The 22,153-nt window shown below is 43.2% G+C and overlaps 1 protein-coding gene across 1 annotated transcript in view; it reads left to right on the forward strand.

Annotated features, from left to right (window-relative positions):
• The window catches only part of dhx29 (DEAH (Asp-Glu-Ala-His) box polypeptide 29), a 157,267-nt gene that overhangs the window by 132,044 nt on the left and 3,070 nt on the right, over positions 1-22,153 (forward strand). Inside the window, exons 23-27 of the mRNA XM_041199536.1 lie at positions 837-927; positions 1,196-1,519; positions 4,816-4,947; positions 12,243-12,339; positions 20,355-20,416. Coding sequence (XP_041055470.1) covers positions 837-927; positions 1,196-1,519; positions 4,816-4,947; positions 12,243-12,339; positions 20,355-20,410 — 700 coding nt within the window. The 3' untranslated portion in view covers positions 20,411-20,416. The remainder of the gene's footprint in view (positions 1-836; positions 928-1,195; positions 1,520-4,815; positions 4,948-12,242; positions 12,340-20,354; positions 20,417-22,153) is intronic.

Raw genomic sequence — 22,153 nt, forward strand, 5'->3', positions numbered from 1 at the left:
TGATGGAATATTCCCCACTTGCCCAGATGAGTGCAGCTCCAACAACACTGAAGAAGCTTGACACCATCCAGGACAAAGCAGCCCACTTGATTGGCACTATATCCACAAACAATCACTCCCTTCACCACCGATGCACGGTGGCAACAGTGTGTACCTTCTACAAGATGCATTGCAGGATTCACCAAGGATGGGATGGGCAAAAATTGCTGGCCCAGCCTGCGAAGTCCACACCTCGTGAATTAATAATATTAAGAGAGAGTAGTTCATGGTACTCTTAATCTCAATATCTTGATTTTGAGCTCCACATTGGGTAATTTTATTTGATATTCTATTTAAGATGAAAATGAATTGTACTCAATGAACTGAGTGAGAAACTTTTGGGCAAGATAGTTTGGGCATTGCTCTTTGGTAAATATGGTTCATTGCAGAATGAAACGTTGAAGCTGACACATTCCTTGGAAGGCATCTGGATTTAGCACCTAGGGAACCAGTTATTGTTGTTGGCACTGCTATTTTCTTATTGGCATTTTCCCCATTTAATCTATCATGGCTTTGCTATCTTGGCCTTTTATTTTCAGGCACACTTTTAGGTTTGTGCATGCAGTGGATGCAACACCAACTTCTCTCACTGTAGTTGCATCTGCACATGTGCAAAAGTGCTTCCCCCAGTGTTGTGGCACAAATGTTACAACTAGTCTGTCCGTGTGCAGTCCATTATTCATTAAACATAGAAAAGGAATGTTTTGAATTTTAGAGCTTGAAGTATATGCATTAGATACTTTTAATTTAACTTGATGTTTTTGTATCTAAATTTAAATGTGTGTTTGCATCTTAAGATGGAAGAACATAAGATGTGATGGATATCGTGCTGAAATGACTTACTGTAAGAAACATTTCCTGAGTAGGACTGCACTTCTAACAATGGAGGTTTGTGTTTTTTAATTAAATGCTTAATTTTGTGGCTTTCATTCAAGACTTTCATGTTGTTATTTGGTATCCTTCCAGATCTTGAAGGTTTCTCATGTTGACAAAGGATTGGAAATTTATAGAGTGCATGCTAATTTTGACTTTTTTTAATTTGGCTTTTATTTGAAGGACATGTTTCTATCTGAATTTTATTGGTGAAATTGTAATTGTAACGTATAACCACTTGAATGGTGGCTTATAATATGTTTCATCAAAAATAAACTTGCAGGATATCAAACAAGAACTCATCAAGCTGATGGAAACAGCAGGTTTTGTGTCACCAAGAACCAGAAAAACTAAGCATCAAAGTTGCAGTAAAGAGCCCTGGGCTGAACACCCTAAAAGGAGCTTAGAAAAGGAGTTCCCCCTTCTTAAAGCTGTACTAACAGCAGGACTATATGACAATATTGGGAAGATTATTTACACTCCATCAGTGGACATCACTGACAAGGTGATTTGTTCTGTAGAAACTGCACAAGGTAAAGCACAACTGCATCCTTCATCTGTCAACAGGGATCTGCAGACCAATGGCTGGCTTTTGTACAAAGAGAAGGTAAATCATTAATAAAAATATTTGTGTCCATGTTTGTTGTGAGCTTTTTAGGATGACTAGCTCTTATGTGTCTCTCTCCAGGTTGCCACCAGGATTTTGTTAGCGATGGTAGTCATCTCACTGCCTTATCTCCTCCGGCTAACGTTTCGTGTTCCCTTCTTCTGCTGATATCTCACCGAGTCCCACTACTTAGCTGTTTTTCAATCCTTTCAGTGCTGTTCTAAATTCTTCCAGATTGATGCTGGCTGTCAGTCATTGATTTGCAGCTGCTATGACTGTTCTCTTTTCATTGATAAGAGAGTTAATGTATTGGCTCATCTCTCATTGATTTAATTCCCTTTCACTAAGGCTGTACTACCTGCACCCTGGATCGTACGTACATTTTCCACATCTTTTGTTAATCCCCCTAGCAGTTGTTATTCGTGAAACTGTGTTGCCACTGCTGCTGAGATGGCCACTTGCATTACAAGATGGCAACTGAGATCACTCTGTGCATACACAGTGGTCCTTGCATACGCGGGATGATCGCTGACATCATTCCATAGTATCCAGGTGGAAAACAGTCAGTATTGATTTATTCATGCGTGGATGATGTCATTACACATCATCAAGGTGTGAAGTGAAATGTCTGATGCATTAAGTGATTAGTTGTATGGCCTAATGGATGAGGCATTGACTTCAGTATAAATCGTGATGTTATCAGAGGGTTGAAGGTTCAAGTCGTGCTGTAGTCATCTCACACAGATACCTGGTTAAATTCATGAAACTGAACCTCATTCCCACTCGCGAGCTGAAGGTGCTGATTTTCCTGCCAAACATTGCAAGGCTCTTTAGAAAAACTGTTCTTTTGCTGTTTTGTGCCTTTATTTCTCTCACCTTAGTAATTTGTTTAGTTTCTAACATAAAATATAATTCATTCCGATAAATTATTGATTAGTGTGTCAGCCGTACCACAGCTGCCTTAGTCACAAGGTTATAGAGTAAGGTACACCCAGGAGGGCTTCCTGAGACAATATGTTGATAGTCCAACTAGGGAAGGGGCAAAACAAAAACAGAATTACCTGGAAAAACTCAGCAGGTCTGGCAGCATCGGCAGAGAAGAAAAGAGTTGACATTTCGAGTCCTCGTGACCCATCAACAGAACTGAGTGAATATTAGGAGAGGGGTGAAATGTAAGCCGGTTAAGGTGGGTTGGGGGAGAGAAGTTGGGGGGTATGGTTGTAGGGACAAGCAAGCAGTGATAGGAGCAGATAATCAAAAGATGTCACAGACAGAAGAACAAAGGTGTTGAAGGTGGTGATCTTATCTAAACGAATGTGCTAATTAAGAATGGATGGCAGGACACTCAAGGTACAGCTCTAGTGGGGGTGGGGTGGAAGGACTAGCAGGGCATAAAAGATATAGATTTAAAAATAATGGAAATAGGTGGGAAAAGAAAAATCTATATAAATTATTGGAAAAAACAAAAGGAAGGAGGAAGAAACGAGAAGGGGGTGGAGTTGGAGGAGGGAGTTCAAGATCTAAAGTTGTTGAATTCAATATTCAGTCCGGAAGCCTGTAAAGTGCCTAGTCGGAAGATGAGGTGCTGTTCCTCCAGTTTGCGTTGGGCTTCACTGGAACAATGCAGCAAGCCAAGGACAGACATGTGGGCAAGAGAGCAGGGTGGAGTGTTAAAATGGCAAGCGACAGAGAGGTTTGGGTCTTTCTTGCGGACAGACCGCAAGTGTTCTGCAAGTGGTCGCCCAGTTTACGTTTGATCTCTCCAATGCAGAGGAGACCGCATTGGGAGCAACAAATGCAGTAGACTAAGTTAGGGGAAATGCAAATGAAATGCTGCTTCGCTTGAAAGGAGTGCTTGGGCCCTTGGACGGTGAGGAGAGAGGAAGTGAAGGGGCAGGTGTTGCATCTTTTGTGTGGGCATGGGGTGGTGCCATAGGTGGGGGTTGAGGAGTAGGGGGTGATGGAGGAGTGGACCAGGGTGTCCCAGAGGGAATGATCCTTATGGAATGCCGCCGGGGGGGATGAGGGGAAGATGAGTTTGGTGGTGGCATCATGCTGGAGTTGGTGGAAATGGTGGAGGATGATCCTTTGAATGCGGAGGCTGGTGGGGTGATAAGTGAGGACAAGGGGGACCCTATCATGTTTCTGGGAGGGAGGAGAAGGCGTGAGGGCGGATGCGCGGGAGATGGGCTGGACACGGTTGAGGGCCCTGTCAATGACCGTGGGTGGAAAACCTTGGTTAAAGAAGGAGGAGGACATGTCAGAGGAACTGTTTTTGAAGTTAGCATCATCAGAACAGCTGCAACGGAGGCGAAGGAACTGAGGGAATGGGATGGAGTCCTTACAGGAAGCGGGGTGTGAGGAGCTGTAGTCGAGATAGCTGTGGGAGTCGGTAGGCTTGTAATGGATATTGGTGGACAGTCTATCACCAGAGATTGAGACAGGTCAAGGAAGGGAAGGGAAGTGTCAGAGATGGACCATATGAAAATGATGGAGGGGTGGAGATTAGAAGCAAAATTAATAAATTTTTCCAGGTCCCGACGAGAGCATGAAGCAGCACTGAAGTAATCGTTGATGTACCGGAGAAAGATTTGTGGGAGGGGGCAGGAGTAGGACTGGAACAACGAATGTTCCACATACCCCATAAAGTGACAAGCAACTCTAGTCTGCATAATCCCTCTTTATAGCTGGATTACAGGGGTTAAATTACCATTCTGGAAAATGTATACTGTACACTCTCCAAGGCCCCATTCCCTTTCTAAGATGTGGTACCCAGAACTGCTCACAATCCACCAGGTGTGTTGTAAATAGGGCTTTGTGTAGTTGAAGCATGACTTCTAGCTCTCTGGATCTGAAGGCCATTAGCCTTTTTGATTATTTTCTGCACCCAATCATGTCACTTTAATAATCTGCATACCTGGACCCTTCCCCCCCGCCCTGTGCCACAAAGTCTCTTTGGATCTCCACTGTTTCTAGCTTTACACTATTAAGATAATATGTGTCCTATATTTTGGGCACCTCACATTTGCCTTTTTTGAAATCCATTTGCTACAGTTTTGCCCATCTACTTAATGTATCAGTATGTCTTTGTAATTTTATGTTTCTGTCATATGTTATCATGGAACAGCATACAACTCTCGTGGAATATTTTTATAAACAGTACAAGTTTACAGGGTAAATGGTACTCAGTCTGCTTTAAGTTGCCATTTAATTATTGACGAGCTGAGTTTTAGATTTTAGAAGAGAGATCCTCTTGTTGACAGAGCTATTTAATAATGGGACTAATCCATTTCTAGGTGAAATATGGCAAGGTATATGTGCGAGAGACAACTCTGACTTCACCTTTTCCAGTCTTGCTGTTTGGTGGTGATATAGAGGTGATGCACCGTGAAAGATTACTTACAGTTGATGGATGGATACATTTCCAGGTAAAAATATTTATTTAATGTACTTTGCTGAATTCCATTGAAAAACAACCTTTTAGCACCCTTTCTAATATAATTCTATAAACTTGAGTTCAATTATAACACTGCTGCGCATATCCTAACTCTCACCATATCCCATTCACCCATCAACAACTTTGCTCACTGACCACCATTGACTCCTGGTGTCTTGATTTTAAAATTCTCATTCTTGGTTTCAAATCCTTCAGTGGCCTCACCCTGCCCTATCTCTAAAATCTCCTCCAGCCCTACAATCCTTTGAGATCTTGGTGGTTCTTCAGTTCTGGCTTGTGGTGCACCCCTGATTTTCTTAGCTGCATCATTGGCAGTCGTGCCTTGGGCATAAGCCGTGAATACTAGTGTGATCTAACTCTCCCACCCCACTACCTTGCTGCCTTAATTTTTAAAAAGTGACCTGCACAAATATAAGATTATAGGATAGGATGAGGATTTCCCTGGAAATTTCTCTTGCCTTCAGAATTGGAGAGGATGACATGTCCTACAGGACGGAGAAGTACATACAAACGTACATATGAGTCAAAAGGTAGAGGAGAGAGACAAGAAAGTGCAGCCGAGATCACAATCTGATCAGCCACAATCTGATCAGTCGTGATCTTATCAAACAAATGGCCCACTGCTGCTAATCAATATGTTCTGTTTCCATTCAGTTGATGTGCAGGTTCATGTGGCCATTAGCAGCACAACATCTAGGCGGAGAAAATATACCCTGAAAGTTGTTCAGATGCATTTATCTTTTGTAGTCAACTGTGCTACCATTGTTTAATGGAATACCTAATCTAAGTGGATGGCTTCTGGTGACCAGGGGATGTGCTATTGAATTGTGGTTAATGACATCAGTTTGAAATCCACAAACCACGGTTAGATGAAATCACCATGAGGTACATGCTTCCATTCGTATTCAGAACATAATATAAGCATGCTCAAGCCACCTTCCATCCTTTCTCATCTGACTCTATCAGCATAGTCCTATATTCCCTTCACCCTCACATGCTTATGTAGCTTCGTCTTAAGTGTATCTGCACCATTCACCTCAAACTTTTCCCATTCCACCTTCGCAATTCTTTTAGTCATATGGAAACCAACTGTGTACAGTCGTCCAAGTGAGGCCCAATCAAGATCTCATAAGTATAACTTCACTTCCATACTTTTGCATTCTATTCCTCTAAATATTAATCCCAGTGCTTTATTCCTATTCTTTGTTAGTACTGATTCATATGTTTATTTTCCCAGGTCTCTGTTCCCCTACCCCTTTTAGTTCCTAAACTGCCAAGAAATAGTTCCTTGCTCTTCACACTAAAATGAGCTACCTCACATTTCACTGTTTTGAATTTGCCATTTGTGCAACCAGTGTTGATCTTCGCCTATTTAGGTGCAGTTCTCCAATTATTGCTTATATATGCCTTCCTTCCTTTCTGCCTCTTTGCCTCTCCTCGCCTTTCTCTTGCCCTATCCTCTTCCCCTCCTGCCTTATTCCATTCCTTCGCCACTTTTCATCTCCTCTCTTTGCCTCTCCCTTCCCTTTCCCCAACATTACATCTTTTGTTTAATATGCTCCACCCTCTCACATCTCTTGACCAGACTGTTCCATTTGACCTTGATTTTCTGCATGAAGTTCCGTGGGTGATGAACTAGTCACTGCGGGTGGTGGGGAAGTTGGTGACATATGAGACAGTATTCAAGCAGATGTTGTTGTTACAATTATAATTAGAGACTAGATTCAAAACTTTTGTAGACACTAGGGATGGAATTTTCCATGCCCGCTGGCATTGGGCATGATCGGTAGTGTGAGTAGGCAATATGGCGCGATCGGTTTTACGATTGCAGGAAACTAGTTCGTGATTGTCCGCTCAAACTGCCGATGGCGGGCTGCATTTCCTGCCATTGAACGTCGGGAGCCTCATTGTAATACACCAGCGTTTCATTATCAGACCAGTCTGACGGAATCGTTCCTCTTCACACACCAACACCACCCCCCCCCGCCCCACGACCCGCTGGATCGTCCATCCACACTGGGAGGAAGGCATGCTGATGTGTTTCACAGCAACTTAAGTTTCACAACTTAAAAGGCGGCCTGTGCTTTGAGGGGAACTTGGAGATAAGCACACAATAACATTGTGCAGCACTCGCCTGTTGGACTTCAAGCCTCGGGGGTTGGGGTAAGGGCAGCCTTGCAGTTCAGGCAAATGGTGGTGAGAGGGGCAAGGGCAGCCCTGCCACTGAATATAGTGCACAAGCATTCAGGATGGGGGATAGGGTGGATGAGGGAAGTGGCCATGCATTAGAGAAACCTGTATAAAGTGACAATTCCTCTGAAACTGAGACAGTTCAGGTGTAGCCACATTGATGCGATTGGGTCAGGCTCCCAGCTTATCTGCCTACTCAAGTGCTCAGGATCTTCCCCCCGACCCAGCGCAGACTGCAAATTCATGAGCATTTTAGTAGACTGCAGAACAGTTGGGTGACTACACTTCTTGCTAAAGCTGGCCAGGGAGCAGTCACTGCTGGAGGCACTCTCAGCCCCTTGCAATGTCAGCATCCTGGTTTGGACCAGCCTCCCTCATGGTTTAAGCTAACAGGGCAGCCATGCAGCGCACTAATCTCAGGCCATCAGAGTGGTGGCCAGTGCTCTCCGGGAAGCAATAAAGGACTGTCATAATTAACCAGGACAGGTTCTTAGTACACCCATGCTAACCTCATGTCTCTCATCCTGTAGGATCATGGAGCCTGATGAAGAAGCTCTGTAAGCTATCAGGCATACATCTAGAAAACAATGGAGGAGAGCACAACTAAGATTCCTGACTGCGCAGAGGCAGGAGCAGCAATCTCAGGAAGAAGGGGCAGGGCTGGGCTCTTGCACACGCTGCTCAAGAGCCCCAGTGAGCCATTGCAGGCCGACGCTAGCGACACCCAGGGTCTATAGATGCCGCCTTTTATTCTTGCAGATGACCGAGAACCAGCGTCACTGAAGACTGCGCATGTGTAGGGAACTGGTTGGTCACATCTGCCAGATACTGCAGGATTTGGCGGGGACATGGAGGACATCCACTGCCTGTGGCCATGAAAATGACCGCAGTGCTCAATTTCTATGCCAGTGGCTCCTTTTAGGGCTCCACAGGTGACTTCTGCGGGATCTCTCAAGCCTCCAACCACAAGTGCATCCAAGAGGTCATGGATGCCATCTTTGCGAGGGCATACAACTTTGTGCATTTTGCCCAGAACCAGGACAGCCAGGATGCAAGAGCGATTGGATTCGCCCAGGTCTCGGGTTTCCCACAGGTGCAGGATGCGAACGACTGCACTCGTGGCGTTTAGATTTCCGTCGCAACACACTGTGCACTACATCAACTGCAAAGGGTTCTATTTGCTAAATGTGCAGACGGTGTGCGGCTACCAGAAATGCATCCTACAGGTGTGCGCATGGTTTCCGGGGACTGTGCACGGTGCCTACATCCTCAGTTGGTCACAGATCCCTGGAGTCTTCCAGGGCCCACAAAAACTGCAGGGATGACTCCTTGGGGATCAGGGTTACCCGTGGCTGAAGACACCCGTGCGGTGGCCTCAGACTGCAGCAAAGCAACGCTATAATGAGGCTCATGCTGCAGCTCGAAACTTGGTGGAGCAGACCATCGGGATGCTGAAGATGAGCTTCCAGTGCCTGGACCGGTCTGGTGGAGCCCTGCTATACAGTCTGCAGAGGGTGTCGTTCATCATTGTTATCTCCTGCACCCTTTACAACTTGGCACTCTAACAAGGAGACGAGTTGACTGAGGAGGAGATGGAGGAGTTGGAGGTCTCCTCCCGTGAGGAGGATGCAGATGAGGGTGAGGCAATCTTCGGAGGCAACTGACGGGTTGAGGCCCTCGCACTGGCTAGATGAGGCAGGTGCGCTCGGGAGGCCCTCATAGCTGCTAGATTTGTGGAGGATGATGATGACGTGCACCTGAGGTGACCCCATAAATCCTCACATTGCATCTGTGAACGTTTGACTCCAGTCTAGCTTATGGCAGCGTGAATGCTCTGTGTGTTCCTGTCATGGAGACGGAGTAGAGGCCCTAACAGTCACTTGATTGCAGGAGGATGATGATGACATGTATTGAGGACGCTCCATAAATCTTCATATAGGCTCTGAGGATGTCTGACTCATGTCTGGCCAAGAGTAGATTGCTTGCGCTCTGTGATTAGGATCATATCATAGAGACACAACCATGAAACTTTAGAAGCATCTGATCCTTTGTCCACCTTCAACACCTGAGCCCTTCAGGAGCACAGTATCAATGATCACAGATGTTGAAGAGATGGGGGCCAGCCCCTCCTTGAAGGTGCTGAGAGCACACCAAGAGAACAAGGGAACTCTGTTGTTCCTGTCCACTACGTTCTGGCAGCAATGACAAATACTGCTGAGGTGCAGGCAACAGAAAAATGCCACTTTCATCTGAAAGGACACGCCTATTAATGGGCTTTCTCCATGAACTGGGAGGGAAGCTACACTAAAAAATTGTATCATTTATTATCTTAAAGCTTTCATTGTCGCCATGTTCCAGTGAGTGTGAGACTGGACCATCACTTTGGTCTGTCGGCTGCAAAGAGCACAAGGAAGAGGCCCTGGACTGAGACACCTGCCTTTATCTTGTGCAGAAAAGTTTTGCATCTGAGTGTCAAGAACAAAGTTCAATAGGCAAGGAGACATTCTTGGGAGCTTATTGACAATAGTGAACAGTATGTACAAGTGATTAACACCCATGCCCAGGCTGTGCAACTAACTCCCCATAACTTTCCTTTTCCTGCCACTATGCCTTGGACATCCACAGCGGAGGTGGAGGCAGCCTGCTGACTGTGACACCCTGTCTGTGATGACCTTTAGCGGGTGTCTTTGGGAGGGCCAAGACTTGGAGAGCTCTGGACTTCTTTTGGGATCCTGCTGTGTGGCGGTGGCACCCTCCTCCACCTGTGGAGCTGGAGCTGCTGAGGTCATGGTGAGTAGAATCAGATGGGCCGGACACTCTTGGAGTCACCTGGATGGATGGGCCCAGAGCGTACACCTGCTGATCTTCCTCCCTGTGGGTGCCCAGGGGCACCAGGCAGACTCTGTGAGGAGCAAGGATAGCTGGTGTGAGATAGAGCTGCCTGGCACCCCTCTTGTGTACACACTGTTGGAGGCCAACTATAGCATCAGTTATGGAGTTAAGCCTGCGCACCAGTGCAGGAGCAAAGTCCTGGACCAAGGCCTCCATGGCGGCAGCCATCCTACCAGTGTTGACCTTGTGTTGGCATGCAGCCACCTTCAACTCAGTGGAGACATATGGACTCCTCCCCCATCACGCCTTGCAATCTGAGGAGTGCAGCGGGTATCCCTTCCTGATGTTCCCGAGCTTGCCTTTGTAGCTCCAGCAACTGTGACATGACCAAGCCCAGAGGCTTGTCATCTGACTTGGACTCAGCAAACCTCTGGCCTCCAGTCCTCCAAGTGTCACAAACCTGCGAAGTCCCTGCCTCTACCTGCTGTGATCGGACGGTGATCCAGATTGTGATCCCGGGGCTATTCTAAAGCTTGGTCCCACCAATGTGTGTGTCCCTGCGATGGTGGAGAGTGTGGGTGAGCGCTGTGAGAAGATTTCAGGGATGGTGCCTCCAGATTCCTCTTCAGAACTTTCTTTGGGACTTGACTGGAGGCCCTGGGTCATGGACTCCATCGGCTGTTTGGCAGATGTGCCTGCGGAAGCAAAGAGAGCTAACTAGTGCATGGCAGTGGCCTGTGAAACAGGACATATCACTCCCAACATGGTTGTCTGATGGATGTTGCACTGCTGAACCCTCACTTGGTAGAGTGCCACCGACCCCACCATCAGTACAGGACCAGTCCAGACCCTCGCCAGTCAGCTGGATGGCTCTGTTTTCAAAGCCTGTGAGGACCTTGATTTCGGGCATACCGCCACCGGTCTGTGACCTTGCCCTCATGTGTGCCAGCTTTTCCTGCTTGAATAGAGACGGAGGAAGTGTAAGCAGGATTCTGCCAGGCCTGATGATAAATATGGAAAAACTCAGCAGGTCTGGCAGCATCGGCGGAGAAGAAAAGAGTTGACGTTTCGAGTCCTCATGACCCTTCAACAGAACTTGAGTTCGAGTCCAAGAAAGATTTGAAATATAAGCTGGTTTAAGGTGTGTGTGTGGGGGGCGGAGAGATAGAGACAGAGAGGTGGAGGGGGGGGGGGGGGTGTGGTTGTAAGGACAAACAAGCAGTGATAGAAGCACTATCCTTACAACCACACCACCCCCCCCCCCCCCCCCCCCCCCCACCTCTCTGTCCCTCTATCTCTCCGCCCCCCACACACACACCTTAAACCAGCTTATATTTCAAATCTTTCTTGGACTCGAACTCAAGTTCTGTCGAAGGGTCATGAGGACTCGAAACGTCAACTCTTCTTCTCCGCCGATGCTGCCAGACCTGCTGAGTTTTTCCAGGTAATTCTGTTTTTGTTTTGGATTTCCAGCATCCGCAGTTTTTTTGTTTTTATCTCAGATGATAAATATACCTGGCATGTATAGGTGGTGAGTGGTCCCATGGAAGGGATGAGGACAATGACAGTGAGTGAGATTGAGTGAATGTCCCTTGAACTGGCAGTGAGTGAGGACACCTTTGGATGTGTGATGGGTTTGAGTGTGCGAGTTGAGAGTGATGAGAAAAGTGACTTCCCTGGCAAAATGGAGGAGAGATTCACTTATCTTCTTGCGGCTCTGGGTGACTGCCCTCTTTTGAAGGTGCTGACCACCGCATACCAAGCCGGGTTAGTGCTGTTGCTGCCCGCCCTGTGGCCAGAGTGGGGGTAGAAGGCATCCCGGTGGGCCTCCACGGCATCCAAAAAGGGCTGGAGGGAGGTGGTCGCTGAACCCTGGAGGCTGCAGTCGTCTTAAATTTCAGGTCCATGTCTTCTGTGCAGCATTGATGGTCTGGAAGTACTGAGATGTGTGTTTGTGACTGGACTTTAAATATGGCACCCGACATGCTGCAGCGGCGGGGTGCTGGCGGGCAGGCGAACGAGAGCCCACCCACCATGGAAACGGCATTTTTCCCAGTAGTGCATAAATAATGTGGCATGTTCGCAATGATACGGTGTGAAAACCCACCATCGCAGCTGTTGGGTAAAACGTCGTTTTACCTGCCCGCTACTGCACTCGGTAGAATTGTCCCAGATTTAATCTATGTTTATAACTAAATGAAATTTTCAGTATTATTTCAATGTTAAAAATTTCTAATTTTATAGGCTCCTGTAAGGACAGGAATCATTTTTAAGGAACTGAGATTCTTAATTGAATCTGTTCTGCTGAAGAAACTTGAAGATCCAAAAATGTCAATTGAAGGTAATTTCAGTTTATTGTTTTGTTTAAGAGATATGAATCCTATTTCTGCAGATTATGCATCTGTTTGTAGGCTGTGTGTTGATTATTTGTTGGCATTGTTTCTGATCTGAATGCCCTCCAATCCTGAATTGATGAGAATCTTGGCACTGATGGCAAACTTCTAAATTATTCCTTCTCATACTCCTGTTTTTTACCTAGCTTTAATTTATGCTGCGTAACACATTCCCCAGATCATGATTATAACAATAGTCTCTTACTGCCTCCTACTTTTCACTTTCTTAAAACCTATTACGTTTCTAATAACAGGCCATTGATCTGAAACGTTAACTTTTTTCTTTCTCTACAGATGCTGCCAGACCCGCTGAGCATTTCCAGCATTGTATTTTTCCTTCAAATTTCCAGCATGCGCAGTATTTTGTTTATTGTTTAAGATACAATGGCTCTTAACTTACTGAATGAGTGGAAGCTTTATGAATAAGAAGCATATATGAACCACTAAGAACTGCAGGTATTGCTGGTGATGCGCATTGGGATTAGCATTTGTTCCTCTTTCATAAGTCCTTTTTAACGATTAATTCTCTGGACATGTGTGGCTGGCAATACCAGCGTGTTATTCCCCATCTCTAGCTGCCCTTGCCTTGTACTATTGCATCCCATGTGGTGAATGTGTCACCATAATTCTCTTTGGAAGGAAGTTCTGTGGTTTTCACTCAAAAACAACCTCTAAAGCACCTTTAAAGTAATAAAACGCCCCAAGGTGCTTCACAAGAACATTATAAAACCAAGTCTGACAAAGAGCTACATAAAGTTTTATTAGGTCAGATGACCAAAAGCCTGGTCAAAAGAGGAATTTTAAGGAGTGTTTTTAAGAAAGAAAGTGAGCTGAACAAGCAGAGGGATTTAGGGAAGGTATTCCAGAGTTTGGGGCCTAGGCAATTGAAGGTGCGATCACCAGAGGTGGATTGATTGAAATTGAGGATGCATAAGAGGCCAGAATTAGTAGTGCAGATATCTGAGGGTTGTGGGGCTAGAGGAGATTAGTGATAGTGGCGGAGCCCTGAAGGGATTTTGATTGGCTGGCAGCTCTTGGAGGTTGGACATCCTACCTCAGAGGAGCAGAAGCCATGACTGCAGGGAACTAATTTCATGAACGGAGCAAGATTCAGTCGTGGCTTCCAGGGCCAGCAGAGGCAGGCTTGCTCCCAACTTTCTGGCCAGTGGGTGGAGCCATCACATCCATGTAAAATTCTGGCCTTGGACTGGGAGAGGATCCACTTGTCGTGGTCCATGTGGAAGCCAACAACAAAGGTAGGATGAGGAATGAGGTTTTATGGAGAGTTTGAAGAACTGGGGTCTAAATAAGAAGCAGAGCTTCAAGAATGTTCATCTATAATAACTACCTGAGCCACATGCAAATTGGAATTGAGTCAAGCAGATCAGAGAGTTCAAAGAATGTGTAAAATCTTAAGAAACCCATTGTGTCTGCACTGGCTCTGACTGAACATTATGATTCAGTACCATGCTCCTGCCTTCTCCCTGTAACCCTGCACCTTGTTTCTATTTAAGTAATCATCTAACGCCCTCTTGAATGCCTCGATTGAACTTCCATCACACTTCCAGGTGGTGCATTCCAGACTTGAACCACTCGCTGTGTGAAAAAGGTTTTTTTCTCATCACATTTGCTTCTTTGGCAAATGGCTTCAAATCTGTGCCCTCTTGTTCCCGATCCTTTTACAAGCGGGAACAGCTTCTCCCCATCTACTCTGTCCAGCACCCTCATGATTTTGATCACCTCTTTCAAATCTCCTCTTAGCCTTCTCTGAAGGAGAACTGTCCCAACTTCTGCAATCTGTCTTCACAGCTAAAGTTTCTCATCACTGGAATCGTTTTTGTAAACCTCTTTCCTACTCTCTCCAATGCGTTCACATCCTTCCTAAAGTGTGGCACTCAGAACTGAACAGATAAGAGCCTGCCCAGCCATTCAATAAAATCATGGATGATTTGTCACTTTCTTGTCTGCCACCCATAACCCTTGACTCACTTGAGATCAAAAAACTGTCTAACTTGGTCTTGAATATATTAAATTACCAGGCCTCATTCCTCTCTGGGCTAGAGAATTAAGTCTAAGCACCCAGAAGAAATTCCTCTTCATTTCAAGATTAAATGGAAGACCCCTTATTTGTAAACTCTGCCCTCCAGTTCTAAATTCCCCCATAAGGGCAAACATTCTCTCAGCATCTACTCTGTTAAGCCCCCTTAAGAATCTTGTTTCAATACATCATCTTTAATTCTTGTAAACTTCAACATGCTCAGCCTTTCCTCATAAGACAACCCCTTCATCCCAGGAATTGACCTAGTAAGCCTTCTCTGAACTGCTTCCAATTCAAACATATCCTCCCCTTAAGTAAGGAGACCAAAACTATGTACAGTACTTGTAGGTGTTGATGCACTGCATTGTTGAAGATAGAGTTTTTCAGAACTTTAAACTGCCTCTTCCAGTGGATTAAGATGGATGATAATGAACTATTTGAAGAAAAGTGGGGAATTCTTCCAATTTTCTTCCTTTACCAGTTACCAAAAACTGTTCCAGGTGTGGTCTCGCCAGTGCCCTGCACAGTTGTAGCAAGAATTCCCCACTTTGGTACTCCATCCCCCTTGCAAAAAAAGCCAACATTCCATTTGCCTTCCTAATTACTTGCTGTACCTGCATGCAAACTATTTGTGACTGAAATTAGATCCCTCTGAATCGCAGCATTCTGAAGTCTCCATTTAAATAATATTCTGCTTTTTTATTCATCCTGTTAAAGTGGATAACGTCACATTTTCCCACATTATATACCATTTGCCAAATATTTACCCACTCACTTAACCTATCTATATCCCTCTGCAGATTCTTTGTATCCTTGTAACAACTTGAGTTGGTACCTATTTTTGCACTGTCAGCAAATTTGACTACAATACAGTTGGTCCCTTCATCCAGGTCATTAATATAAATCATAAATAGTTGAGGCCCCAGCACTGATCCCTGTGGCACTCCACTCATTTCAGTTTGCCAACCTGCAAATTACTCATTTATCCCAACACCATGAACTTTTATCCTGTGTAATAACCTTTAATGTGGCACCCTATCGAATGTCTTTTGAAAATCCAAATACACTATATCTACTTGTTCCCCTTTATCCACATCCTCAAAGAACTTTAATAAATTTTTGAAACATGATTTCCCTTTCCGAAAGCCATGTTGACCCCGCTTGATATTTTTATGATTTTCTAAATGTCTTGCTACTACTTCCTTAATGGATCCTAGCATTTTCCTAATGATAGATGTTAGGCTAACTGGTGTATAGTTTCCTGTATTCTGTCTTCCTCCTTTCTTGAATAGAGGTATTGCATTTGTGGTTTTCCAATCTGCTGGGCCCTTGCCAGAACTTAGTGAATTTTGGGAGCAGCCACATGGCTAAAATTTGGTACAAGCTTCTGGTAAACTCCACTCATGCCAGAAATCTCAACTTCTCTTTTGTTGTAACCATGGGGAAATTCATGATGGCTTTGACTTTCACATCTCTCGAAGCTACCTTACCATGTCCAGTGGTTTGGCCTAGATATGTAACTTGCGCTTTTGCAAATTCATTTTTAGCTCGGTTCACCACCAAATTAGCTTCTTGCAGTTGATCAAACAGTTCTTTCAGATGCTCCTTCCATGTTTGACTGAAAACCATCAAGTTGTCAATATAAACAACACAATTGTCATACCAAATGGCATAACTTTAAACTGATATAGTCCATCTGGCATCACAAAAGCCATCTCCTTTGCTCTCTCTGATAACTGTACTTGCCAATATCCTCTCAGCAAGTCAATCATTGTGATAAATTCTGATTGTCCCACTTTCTCAATGCAATCTTCCAACTGTGGAATAGGATATGACTCCGCTTTTGTCACTGCATTCAGTTTTCAATAATCTGTTCATAGTCTTTATGTTCCATCCGGTTTTGGTGCCACCACAGTAGGCGAACTCCAGTTCCTGCAGTTAGACTCAATGATGTCATTTTGAAGCATGAATTTGATTTCCTTCTGTATTTGTGATAATTTTGCTGGATTTAATCTATAAAGATGTTGCCTTATTGAAACTGAATCACCAGCATTTACATCATGTGTAGCTAAATTTGTCCTCCTTACAAATAGCTTCGTGTGCCTGCAATAGCTTCTCCAAATCACTTTGAAGGTAACTCAATGTTACATTAAAAATTTTTAAGCACCCCCTCATTATCCAATTTGATTAAACGAAAATCTATTTCAGAAACTTCCACTTCTACCTCTTTCTCTTTATCTACTACCACTAATATCCCCTTTTGGTCATCTTCCTGTCAAAGTACTTTTGAAGCATAATTACATGACATACCCTCTGCTTCTTTCTTCTATCTGGAGTATTTATTTAATAATTTATTTCACTCAGTTTCTTTTCAACCCTGTAAGGCCCACTAAACCTTGCCTTTAATGGTTCAGCCAGTACTGGTAATAAAACTAACACGTTCCCCAGCAACAAAATTATGAGCTGTGGCTGTCTTATCTGCCTTTGCCTTCATCATCTGCTGTGATATCTTTAAATGTTCCTTAGCTAACTCACATGGTATAACTACCATCCATTTTTCATCTGCAAGAACATGAGATGGCCTCCACTTTCTCATTAACACACTACCTTTAAGGTAACAACATTATGGAATACATTCTGCTTCTGTTTCTGAGTAAACTGTCTGATATAACTGCTTTATTCATGGATTCTTCTGCTGTAACTCTACCAATTTAACTGAACTAAACACTTCAGCTTCATTCCCCCTCCCTGAACAATCTTATCAAAGATAGTTTCAGCTAATTGAATATCAGCATTTTTTCCCTGCCTTTTAAATTCCTCCTCTTCTCTTTTAACCTGAGAGTTTGTGATCTCGTTTCTACACAATCTGGAAACAATCCAGTATACTCTTTGCACAACATCTCTGTTGAATGCACCATTACAGTAAGCATTACCAATATCTGTGACCCAACTATATAATTACGTAAAATAAATTGAATCTCTGCAATGGGCAATTTTTCCACTACTCAAACAATCACCTCACCTGTTCCACTTGTTAAATTTGACTTCCATAATGCAATAAGTTTAGCATCTCCATGAATCCCGCTTGTTATCACTTTTTCCTGCAATACTCCTGATCAACAAATATCACTATCCCATAACATTAAGGATTGACTAGTGTTCAGGGGAATTAAATGTATTGAAAGAGAATAAGTGAGAATTTGCTGAAAATACTTAAAACCTCCAGGCAGCTAGTGCTACTAAGCACATTGGCAGTTGAAGATTGCCAAATGAACCTTGCACAGCCTTGAGAGTTAGACCAGAGAAGAAAAGCATGACATCAAGAATAGATTAAGTGTGCTCTTTAACAGATAGGGATGGGGCAGATGGTTTTAGCTTAGATATGAGAAGATGAACAATGGACAAAGTGGGGGCTTTGATGAAACATGGACACTCTTGCGTTACAAACCAAGGTCCGTGTATACGTGCCTTGATTCTGACTGAATAATATAACTACGTATACATGCTTCAGAGTGATTGGATAGCATAATCACATGTTTATGTACTCAATAGGATAGAGAAAGTCAGATACCAGCATGTCGGTTACTGATTTGATGTATTCAAATGAATTCAAATGCATAATGATAAGAAAAAGTACAAAAGTAATTAAATGTAATCGATCGGGGAGCTGTGTCGTCATTTTATGGAATGGCTGCAGCTCCCTTGCATATGCTTGAATAAAATCGGTTTAAAGAAGCCTGAGTCTCGTGTGGTCGCTGCAGAATCGGAGAGAGTTTGAGTTCCACTACAACTAGCACCTGTGTCTCTTAAAATTTTAATATCTTTGCTCCACCCTGTACACATGGAAAGACTTCCCCTTCACATACAAAATCTTCAAATATTTCTGTAACTAGTGAACACATTCGCACTTCTTTACCTATCACTGATTCTTCCTATGTTACCTGTGCCCATCTACCCCCGATAACGTGAATTAGAAGTTATGGGAGGGTAGAAGGGAATGCGGAAATCGAAACACAAGATCAGCCATGACCTTATTGAATGGCGGAGCAGGCTCAAGGGGCCGAATGGTCTCGACTCGTAGAGCCTACACTCATAGATGTTTACAGCACAGGAGGAGGCCATTCGGCCCATCTTGTCCACGCTGGTCAACAAAGATCTGACTACACTAATCCCATTTTCCAGCACTTAGCCCAAAGCCCTGGAGGCTATGGCAATGCAAGTGAATATCTAAATACTTATTCAATGTTACGAGAGTTTCTGACTCAACCGCCCTTTCAGGCAGTGAGTTCCAGACTCTCACCACCCTCTGCGTAAAAGAATTTCTCTTCAACTCCCCTCTTAGCCTTCTACCTCTTATCTTAAATCTATGCCCCCTGGTTATTGATCCCTTTACTAATTGAAAAAGTGCCTTTTATCCACTCTATCTATCCAGCCTACTCCTGTTCCTATTTCATATGTTCTTAAACCACTGATTTTTCCTATGCCTGGATATCTGAACCCACAGTACTCTTATCTCCAAAACTTTTCTGCATTCCAATTACTGCAAAAGATTTGCCCTGTAACTTCCAACACATTGCCTTTGTATGCCACACCTTATTACAATGAAAACACCTCAGTTTTCAAGTCTCATTCCTACCCTCAGCACCTTCCTTTCTGGTCTGAGAAAGAATTTCCTGAGAATTTGCAACTATTCATCCTTTTCTTTGACTACCTACCTTCCTTTCACCTTCCCACTTTCTAACCTCAGATTTAAAAGGGTGATGAGAAAAAGGTTTAGATCTATGAACTAACTCATCATCAGCTATCTCTGCTGCTTGCCTTGATGTTTTAACCCTATGTTCCTCCACATGAATTCTCACTACCAAAGGAATTGAATCTTTAAATTCTTCCAAAGGAATTACTTCTCTCAGAGCTACATTTGTTGTCTCTACCTTTTACTACCTGTATCCATCGATCAAAATTACTTTGTTTTACTCTCTGAAACTCAATATGAGTTTGACCAGGCGGTTTCCTTATATTTCTAAATTTCTGCCTGTAAATTGTTCCCATTATATTTGGTGTTCTGTCATGTATTTATGTCCCCTGTTGTAAATTACTGGAGCCGCAACCTTTCAGCATAATTATTAGTATCTTGGATGAATAAAGAATTACATATCCAAGTTTGCAAATTATACTCAGTTCAAGAGTCACTGCAAGTTGGTGGTAGGGAGTGGGAATTTGCAAAGGATTAGACAGATTAAATAAATGGACATAACAAAGGCCAATAGAGTTCAATGTGGAGAATTTTGACCTGAGAAACATAAATTTAAATACCAGTATTTTATTAATTGTGAGAAACCAAGAGCTGCAGAGCAGCAGAGATTTGGTTGTTCTCATACACATAACTAAGATCTAGCATATTGCTACAAAAAATAATCAAAAATGCTAATGTAATGAGGCAAAGTAATTTAAAGCTGTGTGATATACAAAAGCAAGATTACATACACAGACTAATAGCTCCCTCACAGTAGATGAATTCCGTAAAAAGCAGTCCAGTGCACTTTTTGAATGGTCTGTGGAAGTTGGTCTTGGATATTGTTTTTAGAAAGGTTACAGGAAGTGCATGCAAAAGCATGATGTGTGAAGTTAAAAAGAAAAGCTTACATTTATATAGCACTATATGTGACTTCTGAGCATTCCAAAGCTCTTTAGAGCCAATTTAAGTGTTGTCACTGTTGTAATATAGGAAATTTTGCAGCCAAATTGTGTTCCGTAAACAGAAATTAAATGGCTCGATCGCCATCTTTAATATTAGCCAAGACATCAAGAGAACCCCCCCTCAAAATTCATGAATATGATTTTGAAAGTTAATTTGTTTTACCTGTTTCAAAATGTATTTTGTTAAGGCTAAGACAAATGTATATTTTTTGTTATTTTTCATTTCAGATGACGAGATAATACAGATAATTATGGAACTGATCAAGACTGAACATGCTGACTGAAATAAAGTATGATTCCCTAATGCCTTGCTATATCTATGTACAGATGGCAAAAAGTAATATATATTTGACTCGCAAAGTCTAGGTTTAAATGATTAAATTGAACATTGCAGAGTTTTTTAAATGTTATTTTAAAATCCATATAATGCTTGATGCTAATAAATGTTGCACTGCTGCCATTGGTGAGTTTTTTAGTTGCTTTATTCATTACTGATTTACTAAGTCGGCAGGTTTCAATCCCAATTATGTAGTGTACCTTTTATTTAAAAATTAACTTACTTATTAGGACCAAGGATGTAACACATTTTTACAATATTCCTTATTGCAAACATTGCATATTCTTAGGTCATGTATAGCACAGGCCAGAGTTATTTATAAAATAAAAACAGGAAGTGCTGGAAAAACTCAGGTCTGGCAGCATTTGTGGATGAAGAAGAGTCACATTGGACTTGAAACATTTACTCTGTTTCTCTTTCCACAGATGCTGCCAAACTTGCTGGGTTTTTCCAGCCCTTTCTGTTTTTATTTCAGATCTCCAGCAACTGCGGTATTTTGACTTGATTTTAGGTTGATGCTAGTCCTGTTCTGACTCTAGCAATATTTCTTATAGTAGACACATTTTCATCCATTGCCACTGAAAAAATGTTAGACCATAATCAGTATTCAAATTGAAGAGTTCTGGTTGGATTTTTATCACAGAATGACTACAGCACAGAAGGAGACTATTTGGCCCATTGTGTCTGCACCAATTCTCTGCAAAAGTAACTCGGCTAGTCCCACTCTCGTGCCCTTTTCCAATAGCCCTCCAAATGTTTTCTCTTCAGGTGCTCATTCAGCTCCCTTTCCAAAGCCCTGAGTATACCCATCTCCACCACAGTCTCGGGCAGTGCATTCCAGACCTAGCCATTCACATATAACAATTCTTTGGTTAATCACCTTAAATCAGTGCCCTTTGATTCTTGACCCTTTCGCCTATGGGTAGAGTTCCTCTCTTATCTGCTCTGTGTACGCCCCTCATGATTTTGAATATCTCTGATGAATCTCCTCTCAACCTTTTCGAAGGAGCACAACCCCTGTTTCTCCAACCTATCCACATAAGTCCTTCATCCCTGGAACCATTCTTGTAAATCTTTTCTACACCCTATCTAAAGCCTTCATATCTGGTCTAAAGTATGGTGCCCAAAACCGGACACACTTCCAGTTGAGGCCAAACCAGAGTTTTATAAATATTCTTCAAAATTTCCTTGCTTTTGCACTCTATGCCACTATTTATAAAGCCCAAAGTCCTGAATACCTTTTTAACCATGTTCTCCACTTGCCCTGCCACCTTCAATGATTTTGTGTGCATGTACCCACAGGTCTCACTGTTCCTGCAGCCCCTTTAGAATTGTGTCTTTTACTTTATATTGCCTCTCGTTGTTGTTCTTGATAAAATGTGCACCTTCACATTTCTTTGCATTAAATTCATCTGCCACATGCTTGCCCATCCACTGGTCTGCTCAGGTCCTCTTGAAACCTATCACTATCCTCCTCACTTAACAATCTGTCCCTCAGCCAAGTTCGTATGTGTGCTGCCACTGACCCTTTTATTCCATGAGCTTCAAGACTGCAGACAAGACTATTATGTGGCAATTTATAAAATGCCTTTTGGAAGGCATACACCAGATCAACCACATTATCAGGTAACAAATGGTTGATGAGAATAAAAAAAACTCTCAATATGATTTGCCTGTAACAAATCCATGC

This window comes from Carcharodon carcharias, chromosome 1, assembly GCF_017639515.1.
Source record: "Carcharodon carcharias isolate sCarCar2 chromosome 1, sCarCar2.pri, whole genome shotgun sequence".
In the NCBI taxonomy this organism is placed as follows: domain Eukaryota; kingdom Metazoa; phylum Chordata; class Chondrichthyes; order Lamniformes; family Lamnidae; genus Carcharodon; species Carcharodon carcharias.